Consider the following 10,090-nt stretch of genomic DNA (forward strand, 5'->3'; position numbering starts at 1 on the left):
TGTAGGACACTTGTGTTTTGGCTACTGAGTGCTAATTGGTTGGTAAGCTAGTCAGCTCATTGACTGAGAGAAGCTACTGATATTATGAATGTATATAAGGTACTGTCATAAAGTCCTATAACTTAATCCAGAAGCACTAAAAAATATAACAACACTGGGGGGGGATCCCAGACCAACCATAAGAGTAAAGTGACCCTCACACAAGAGAGAACATTAAACACAATCTGCATTCACCCCCTGGAAAAACTGTAATCTAGAGCACCAAGCTGCAATGCTGCAGAATAAAACTGGGGGCATCTCAAACTGCTGAGAAACAGAAAGCAGATGGGCTCATTTTGTAAAGATCAGGGCATAGTGGTCACTTTGTTCTGAGCTTGTTTTGACCTGTTGGTCATACCAACCCAGTGCAGCACATGGTTCAATGTCAGTGCAGCAGTGTAAAAATTTGGGAGCACAGATACACTAGAAAAGGCACTGAATTTGTCACAGTGTGAGCACCAATAAACGGCACGACCATTAAAATGGAAAATGGTTTTTACTATAAATTTAATGGAGTAACATTATCACATTTACTGTCATCTGAGTAACTTCACAAATGGTTTTAAAGCTGAAAAAAAGACTTGGCTGTAGCGTTGACTAAGAAAACATGCCATTTGTCTGTTTATCTATAAGACTACATTTTTTCTCTGTGTAAATTCCAAGACTCATGTGATCCTCTGTGGCTTTCTTTGGTCTAATTCTGGGTTAAATTTAAGGAATTAATGGCAAAATAATATTATATATATGTCATACTTACAAAAAGGTCACATGAATGTTACATGTGAATTAGCATATGGTTTTTGCTCACTTGTATTTTTTTGCTAAAATGTATTACGTGTGAAAAAAATGTGTGAAAAATGTGTGATCACGTTAAAATTAGTTTTGTGTCTTGAAGTGTTAAATTAATTTATACTAATACCGATGTGAAATTCATATTTTCTGCCTGGGGCTTGTGCAGAAATTATAGCACATTTTATATTTTGTGTTTTATTTTTTTCCAATAGGTTAAGCTAAAACAACTATGAGATGGGAAATAGGTCAAATTTTTTTAAAACAGTTGTCACCTTCCAAGCTCTTGGGATATTGACCATCCTTCACCCAACTTTCCAATGATGTAAAGTTAAGGGTCAATTTAGAAATGTTAAATACAAAATCATCTGTGTCTTTTATCATCTTTACCAGGTTCCCTCTGCAAGTGTGACAGTTGAGGGGTCATGCGCCCTGAACCGGGTCAGGTGGGCATCTGGAGGCCGGGAAGTAGCAGCAGGAGATTCAGAGGGACGAGTGTGGATCTATGATGTTGGAGAGGTAATACTCTGGAAATGTATGAGTCTGTCAGTGTCTGTTTTTTAGTTATAATTCAGCAATAGCACACATCTGGTGGTCAGTGCTATGCAGAGGGTCAATGTGTTCGTGTTTATGTATTTTAGCAGTTGGCCGTGCCCCATTCAGACGACTGGAACCAACTGGCACGTGTTCTCGTTGAAATCCGAGCAAATGCAGATGGAGAAGAGGAAGGTGCCGTAGAAATGACTGGCTGAAGGCAATACACCTGTGTGTAAATTTACATTCAGTACAATAAAGCTATGAGAGCAGATGATAAATATCAGGATTTGGGGCCATTCTGAATCGCATTGCAAACCATGTTGGAAAAAGTAGATATGAAGAGGAAGTCAAATAAAATAAATTGGTTGTCATTAATAATGTAAACAACATACATGATAAACAAACGTGGCTTTAAAATGCTGCCCAAAAGCAATGCTTATGAAGTCATTTATTAATTGCTAGAATACTTTCCAACTTAAATAACTCATCATTTAGTTAAATCTGAGCAAATCTGATTTCATTCACTTGTACTGATGGGAAGTCCCAGATATAACTTGTGAAGATGCACTGATACATACATCTATATTGGTATTGATTAATAGTTTATACCCATTATAGTTGATTAATCTTTAAAGATTTTGTTTAGGGGTCATTTCTTCAGTAGGATAGCATTCCACAGCTTGAATGCAGTCATTTAGATGAATGAAGTTAATAACGATATAGGTGTTGGAGGTAAAAGGAGTACTTAAGGGTTTTTCAGCCTGATGACCTGTCCAGGGTTTTTCCTCCCTTCCGCCCAGTGAGTGCTGGGTTAGGCTCCAGCGCCTCCTGTGACCCAGGAGGATAAGTGGCTTAGAGGATGAGTTAGTAAATGAGTGTGCTGCCATCATTTACCACAGACAGTACAAGCCTGTCCCAAAGTGAGAGATCAGTTTGATCTTCGTTTATTTCATTTCCAGGAAAACAGCCACTAAGGACAAGTTATGAGATATTTCTAAGGACATTTGATATAAAATAATGCACTTAATAAATAAAAAAAAATGGGAGTTTCCCAAACTGGAGTTCAGAAAATCATTAAAAGATATAGTGAAAAAAATGACTCCTAACAAGCGTATAAGACCTGGTAGGCCACCAAAACTGCCCATATATGATAAACAGCACTTAAAGCTTTTATCTTTGAGAGACAGAAGAAAATCATGCTCCACTTTAGCTTCAGATCTAAAGAAATCCACAGGTGGTTCTGGCCATCCTTCCAGTGTGACAAGACATAATTTTGACTCTGAAAGGATGTGTCCTGAGAAAAGGAAAAACATTTGCAGATCAAACAAAGAAGCTGCTGGAACCAGACCTCAGCCTCACTGAATGTGTTCGGGATTACTTGTATCGAGAGAAGCAGAAAATGCAACCAGCTTCTTAGACTAAATTTTGAAGGTGTGGAAAAATATCCCTGCAGGTGTCATTGAAAAACTGGAAGTATGGATCCCAGAAAGTATGGAAGCTGTAATAAAGGCAAAAATGGGACACAGTAAATACTGAAAAAATTAATATTTAGATGGTGGGATTTTCTGTTAATATGTGTTTCCTGCTTTTTTTTCTTGAACAGCTTAATGACCTTAATTGGCCATCTTGACAGTAAATGATATAAATGAAGGCTGATCTCTGACTTTTCCACAGTACTATAATTTTGATGCCTAGGAAAAAACTGAAAACCTGTTGACTTGGAGCTCACTTGTAGGAGAAGCAAGTGGGCAGTTGCTAAATTCTGTGAATGCATGTTTGAAATATGCGATTACATGAAGTGAATTTGAAACTCGAGCCATTACACTTCAACAGTAAAGATCTTAGAATGAGACAGACATGGAATGTCTTATCAGAGCTGTTCTTATGAAGTTTTATGCAACTGGTAGTATTCATGCGCTGACCCCACCCCTGCCAAATATAGCAGGATCACATATCCATCCTTTGCTGTGATCACACTTCATTGTGCTTCTGCCTCAACAGGCCTATTTATAACACGAGTGTTGATTAGCAGGGACTGTGAGATTTAAGTCTCGAACACATGCACATGAGAAGTGATAAATGGGCTTTGGGGGAGGGTCGCAAGTATCAAAGTAAGCAGCGACTTTAATTTAGGGTATACTGGGCATAGTGCTTTTGATTTTGTAGGCTGCTGCTGTGTGTTTTTTGCTTTTTGTTTGTTTTTAGGTTTTAATTTATACTGATTGGAAGTGCATGGATAGTATGAGGTAATACAAATGTTTTTTTTCCCGTCCTTAATGTTCAAGAGTAAAAATGTTGTTCTTTTCTATATAGGCATATTTTCAAAATAAGATTTAGCATAATGGTTTAGCAATTAGCATACTGAATAAACATGCTGTGAGACACATTGTGGTGTTTTTGCCTAATTCCTGTGTTTGTGATTATTCACATAAAGGTATGAAGTTATAAAGTGTATACACAATACATGTAATGTGTTTCCAGTGAACATTTGCAGTTATACAGCACACAAGTAAAGTTATACATATACAGTGGATATACACAGTTTAAAAGTTGGATCTCTTATCTTATTAATATATATATATTTTTTTTATTGTATATTCAGTAATAGTTTACTTATTACGGGGGGGGGGGGGGTTGGGGGGGTTTAGGAAAGCCTAGAACTAGAGTTGTTATGTAGTGCAGCACCCTCAATCTCATCAGTTTGACAGAATTCATGATTGATTTTATATGGTTTTAATGTTTTTATTCATCAGTGTTCTCCCACTACAGTACTTCGCATGCATCATGCATATACATCATACAACCACTGGAAATCTCTGTGGTGTCAACCAATAATGACCACTAACCTATATGTATATATAACCTGTATGCAGCTACTGAATTACAACAAGGCCAGCATTATTGCCAGTCTTACCTCAGTTGTTGATAAGAATTTCAAAGAAAACTGTTATTCTATCTTTATAAAGCAAAAAATGCAGGCCAGAAACAAGTTTTTACCCTTTCAACCAGAGAAAATACACCAAACGGAGGTTAGGTATCTAGACAGCCATCATTTCTGTTGCTTGAGTAATCTGTTCTGTAGGCATGTCTTGAAGATGAGCACAATCACACTTCAGACACAACTGCCACACTGCTGTAGGAGGCACATAAACATGTTTACATTAAATCCCAAACGGTTCAATTTTTCATTTGTGCCTATAAGTGTTATAAACAACACATTAAATGGTATTTTTTAAATATTCTACTCAATGTTTCAAGTACTGAGGAAATAAGAAAGTCTAAAATGATAATGTAATTGAAATGATCTACGTAGAAACATTTTCTATCAAGTTTTAATTTTAAGACTTGATTGCCACTTTTGAAATAGGACGAATTTTGAATATTCATTGTAACTTCATTTCATAATGTTTTACAGCTCTGTTTATCATTCTTGACACATAAATGCTGTTTCTTAGATGTAAATATGCACAACGGTAACGTATTATAAATTCTTTTAAACATATTTACAACAGCTTCAAAGCCACTAAGGTGACATGCTGATTATTTTTAAGGCATTTCCATAAACTACTATACCTGGGCCATGAATTACTATTTTGAACCCAAAAATTAAGTTTCGTTTAACTAGTAGCCTTAATATAGTACTTTGTGGCCTCAATATAGTAATTTGTGGCTTCGGTATAGTTAATTGTGGCCTCAATATAATAACTTGTGGTCTTAGTATAGTAACATGTGGTATATCAATTTGTGAGCTCAATATAGGAATTTGTGGCCTCAATGTATAACTTGTGGCAAAAATATAGTAACTTGTGGCCTCAGTATGTTAATTTGTGGCCTCATTATACTAATTTGAGGATTCATTATAGTTCTTTGTGGCATCAGTATAGTAACTTATGGCCTCAAAATAGTAGTTTGTGGCTATTATATAGTAACACGTGGCCTCTACATAAAACATTTTGGTCTCTTTATGATAGTTTGTGGCTTCAAATAACTGCTCGTGGCCTTGAAATAGTACCTTATGGGCTCAATATATTATTTGTGGCATCATTGTAGTATGTTTTTGTGGCCATGGCATATTTTTAAAAAATCACACACGACACTTTAGGGGCTCCGTAGATTCCAAACTTTTGAAGGTGTCTAGATGGCACTTTCGCCACCTGACCCCTTCCTCGTGAACGCGCACGAGGCGGGATCGCGTTGCCATGACGATTACGTCAGCGTTGGCGTCGAGTGCGGGCGGGTAACTAAAGGTCAAACTAAAAGACGGAGAGAGACGGAAGGAGGCGGCGCTCAGAATGGCGGAGAGCTCGGCGGCGTTTGGCAGCGAGAGCCGGAGGAGATGACAGCGGTAAAACTGCGGCGTGACCGCCTCGCCGTGAACTGCTTTCGGCAGAAGTGAACAGGGATGCTCTCATACGCCGAGGTACCGATGGCTGGAAGGACACAGTGCCGCGTCGGTTCGGTCAGCAGGAGCGTAGCTACCGTTAGCCGTAGCCACACAGCGGGCTATCATCTGTTTGGGTCACCAGCAGGACGACTTTGACCCCTCGGCCAGTCCCCAGACTCTCACCAACACTTAAGCTGTTTTCGTTTCAAGGAAAAAAATGAACACAAAATGTACATTTTCGACGAGCGAGGCGGTCGAAAGGTTTAAACGAGTGCGCTTTCCTCTTCGACCAACTTTGTTAGTGGTACGGAACAGTCGCTCTTCTCTCTCGCTTGGCTAACGGCAGCGAAAAGAGAAAACCAACAAAGTTGGTCTCCGTTTCGTGTCTTTTCTCGACCACGTCAGACACGCCGCTGTTTATAACCTGCTCTCGTCGCGTGTGTCTTGTTTCAAAGTGTTTTTCATACTTCTCGGCGGTCGCAGTAGCTGACACCAACTCCCCTATTTCAGTCTTTTTCCAGCGTTTGGCTTTTAACACGGTAACACATCTTGACTTGACATGCAGTCGAGGCCGCTCTCTTAAGCAACAAGGCGATTTTGCAAGTGCTTCTGTTTCCACAGCGGTCATTTTAAAGGAGTCGACGAGCGCAAAACAAGTAATTTTCTAAGCCTAACGTTGAAAACAAAGCTGAAGTTCGAGGGTTAATCAGGGGAAAAAGACTAACTTCCCCAGAGTGGCCTCTGTAACTAATGTTAAATAACCGTTAAGTTCGCAGAGGCGAAATTAGCATCGCGTCCCTCGCGTCAGTGACCTTAAGAGAGAAGGCGTTTAACTTTGAGCTCTCTTTGCTGTGTTTTGGTTGTGTAATATGAACTGTAGAGGGCAGCCAACACACCATCATGTCATTTTTTTTTCCTTCCCCCTCAGCTAGTGCTTCTTCTTTTTGCTGGCCTGTGTGAACTGATTTGGTTGTTTGTGACTGTAAACATCCCCGACTGGAAGCTGTGTGAGAACTGGCGAGCTTTCAGTTGGATGTTTGCTGCTGCTGACCACTTCTGGCTTCTTGATCTGGGATCAAAAGAGTTGACATACGACCTCGTGTACTTTGGGGGGGCGCAGTTTGCCCAAATGATATCTTTACTGTGTGGAATTGTGGCACAGACCAGGCCTATAGAGTCTGTAAACAACAACAAATGTATAGTAAGGCATTGGGTTATTGAACATTAGCTGATTATCTAATTATTTTAGAGAGTTTGACCAATATGAAAACGTTATTGCTGATAACTAAAAATTCTGATACCAGTAACTTGTAATATGTGATATTTAGGCCTATATTTTAGATTTTATTCTGTTCTCCAATAGAAGTGGGTGATATGGTGAAATGTCATCACTGTACTTCAAGAGTTTTTTTTTTTTTTAAATACACAATGTTTATTTTTTCTGACATATATAATAAGTTAGAACAGACTAAGTAAGCCAGCATGTTAAAATACTATCAAAAATACTATCAAAAGTCCTGCTCTCTTTGTAATGAACTTTGAAGTTTTAAGTACCAAGTCCATGATATGCTCAGACACGCGTATTGTGATTTCACTTATTGCAAAAATGGTAAATATCGTCATATTGCTGAGCTCTGTGCTCCAACATAGTTGCCTTAATATGATTCAGTTCTCAAACAGCAAAAACTCAATGACCTGTTCTTTTAGTTGTCATTAGTTCTCGTTCACAAAGTTGTTGTTGTTGTTGTTGTTGTTATTATTACGTTATTCTTTGCTAGGTTCAAAGTATTGGTGATGCCACAACAAAAAATTAATAAAATCGCTGGTTATCAGCATGTTATTTGCCATTTTTATCCTCCGAAACTAATAGAATTGCAGGTCACCAATACTGCATGATGTTATCAGCCAAGCTGGTATTTTAGACAGGCCCTGTTACTTTATTATTTTATGTTTGCCGGTGGTCGTGGTTGTCATCGTCGTCTTATTTCTTTCACAGCTTTAGTTTTTCAAAAATGTTTGTACTAAAATCGTTCTACCGTTTCTACTTTTTGATAGCTTTTTTGATACAGCTGTTTTGCTGGTGCGTTTTATCCACTCCAGCTTCTTTGCAAACCTCAGAAAAGTCACACATCATGATGCATGTCAATGTTACGTTATTCAAGGCTTGAAAGTAGTAATGGAGACAGTGGGCGGTCATGCCGAGCAGCCTGCACTTACTTACACTTTCAACTGCAAGTTGCACATTTGGATCTATTCCAGTTACAGTCACTGTAAACATCCTACACTCAGCTTTAGTCAGTCAGAAAGGCTGAGAGGAGGGTGTTTGCTTTGACTGGCTGGAGAACCACAGAGACGCCGGACATAAATGTGTTGAAAATTTGAATGTGTTCAAGCTGAGAATCTTTTGCATTTCTCACGATTCATGTTTTTATGACCTCTCCTGTAAGTCCTGTGTGGTAAAAGATTTGATTAAAGCACAGCAAAGCATTAAAACCCACTCAAATAGTGACAGCTTGATTTAATACGTTCTGATTGTGCTTCAACTAAGAACATTTGTGACGGTCCTTAATAAATGAAATGAGGGCGTTTAACCATGTGTGCTGCAGTTTTGTTTTTTCATAGAAATGCGCCTCGTGCCAAAGTTACAGCACATCTTGTAATTTGTGGCCTTTTTTTCCATCCAATATGTTAAACTCGGCAAATAAGCACAAGTCGTGCACTAGCACGATTGCAGAAAAGTCATGTTTAAGATTCCCTGTAGATGATGTTCTGACTTATTTTCAAGAAACATCCACAAGAGAAAACGAATGGTCCAATGTCACTTCAATGAAATAATGACTCGGGTAGAAAAGTAGATATCACAAACAACTTGGACTGAGCTGAATAAAACCAGCCAGGAAAACTTGATAGCTTGAAACTGGGAGATGAACAAGTCTTGAGTTACTGACTAAACACAGCTTTTATGTCACTTTTATATCAGTTTCTTGAGTAGGACTGTAACCTCCACAACTAACCCTGTAGAACTGCAGTGGAACTTTGGACATTCAGTACTAGAATGTAAGGTTGTCAGGTGTGTCACTTCTTCTCTTTATGAATGAAAAGAAAATGTTAAAACCAGAAAGGTGCAGGTAGGAAAAGGCTGGTGCAAATTAAGTATTATGTATTAATAGTATTATGTATTATAAAAGTATTAAAAGTATTATGTTAAAAGTGCTCAGAAAAGTACAAAATCCTTCAAAAGTGAGCTAAAACACAGCCATTGAATGTTATTTGTCATGGTAAGATTCTGGGGTGCAACTCACTACAGTAACTCGCCATTCACTTTTCTAATTTGTTCTACAACCATTCAGAATCCAACTTTGATAAAGTAATCTTTTTTTTTAACTTTCAACTGATTTTGTTCAGTATTTTTCTTACTGTGCTGCAGTCCAGCTAAAACGGACTGACTTTGCTGTCTTTGAGAGCAGTTGGTCTGTGTTCGAAAAGTACTGACGATACTCATCATCTGTTCAGAAAAGCATATTATATTGTGACATAACTTCATGATAACAATATATCCCGTCATATTGCCCAGCCCTCATGCATCCATCTCCAAGCAGTTCTTCCAAACTTCAAGGTAGATCACGAGAAGGGGGCTTTCCTGCTCTTTTAGTAGGTAAAACCCACCCAAGACAGTTGTGGTGTGGCTGTAGCAGGCATGTTTACAAGAGATGTAGCACTGGTTAATGTTTGATTTTGGATAGAGGTTCTGGGAATTCCACTCATTTCCAGAATTTCTGCCTAATAAAATCATTAAAATGTAAACAAACGTCTTTCAGAGGGGGTTGATGTGAAATGCCCCGTCCTAGAGAAAGTTAAATTGCTTATAAATATGGTGGCAGACGCAGAATAGAATGTGTTATGGTAGTTTTGAAATAAGGCTGTGGCTTATTTTTTATTTATTTATTTATTTTTGTTCATGTATTTGTGGTGGAGTCTCCAAAGAATTATAATTTTTTTCACTTTTATCATTACGAATTGTACATTGCATATAATAACTCAGATGTGTATAGATGCATTGGTTGTTTGGGAGTTTTGTACTGTTGAAACCATGGTAATAAGGTAATAAAATGGCCCTAACATTTATTTTATTTAAATGCCTAACATTACCTAAAAGTCATCCATTTCACATAAATCCACTCTGAATGACTGTTTTTGTCTCAATCAATGAGTTATAGAGGAAATGTTGAGGAATTAGTTGAATTTCCCATTGAATGCAGGCCTTAGTGTAGTCCTAACCCTGAACTAAACCCTCCGAGCCGCAGGCGGCGCACTTACACGCAGAGAGCGATTCCCGCCTGA

The 10,090-nt window shown here is 38.3% G+C and overlaps 1 protein-coding gene across 8 annotated transcripts in view; it reads left to right on the top strand.

Moving 5' to 3' along the window:
- dync1i1 (dynein, cytoplasmic 1, intermediate chain 1) overlaps nt 1-3,751 on the top strand; it is a 28,753-nt gene extending 25,002 nt beyond the window's left edge. For all 8 annotated transcript variants that reach the window (XM_017715978.2, XM_017715979.2, XM_017715980.2 and 5 more), the window contains 2 exons: nt 1,222-1,347; nt 1,470-3,751. In XM_017715978.2, coding sequence (XP_017571467.2) covers nt 1,222-1,347; nt 1,470-1,580 — 237 coding nt within the window. In that variant the 3' untranslated portion in view covers nt 1,581-3,751. The remainder of the gene's footprint in view (nt 1-1,221; nt 1,348-1,469) is intronic.
- Nucleotides 3,752-10,090: the final 6,339 nt, after the last annotated feature.

Source organism: Pygocentrus nattereri, chromosome 3, assembly GCF_015220715.1.
Source record: "Pygocentrus nattereri isolate fPygNat1 chromosome 3, fPygNat1.pri, whole genome shotgun sequence".
Taxonomy (NCBI): Eukaryota; Metazoa; Chordata; class Actinopteri; order Characiformes; family Serrasalmidae; genus Pygocentrus; species Pygocentrus nattereri.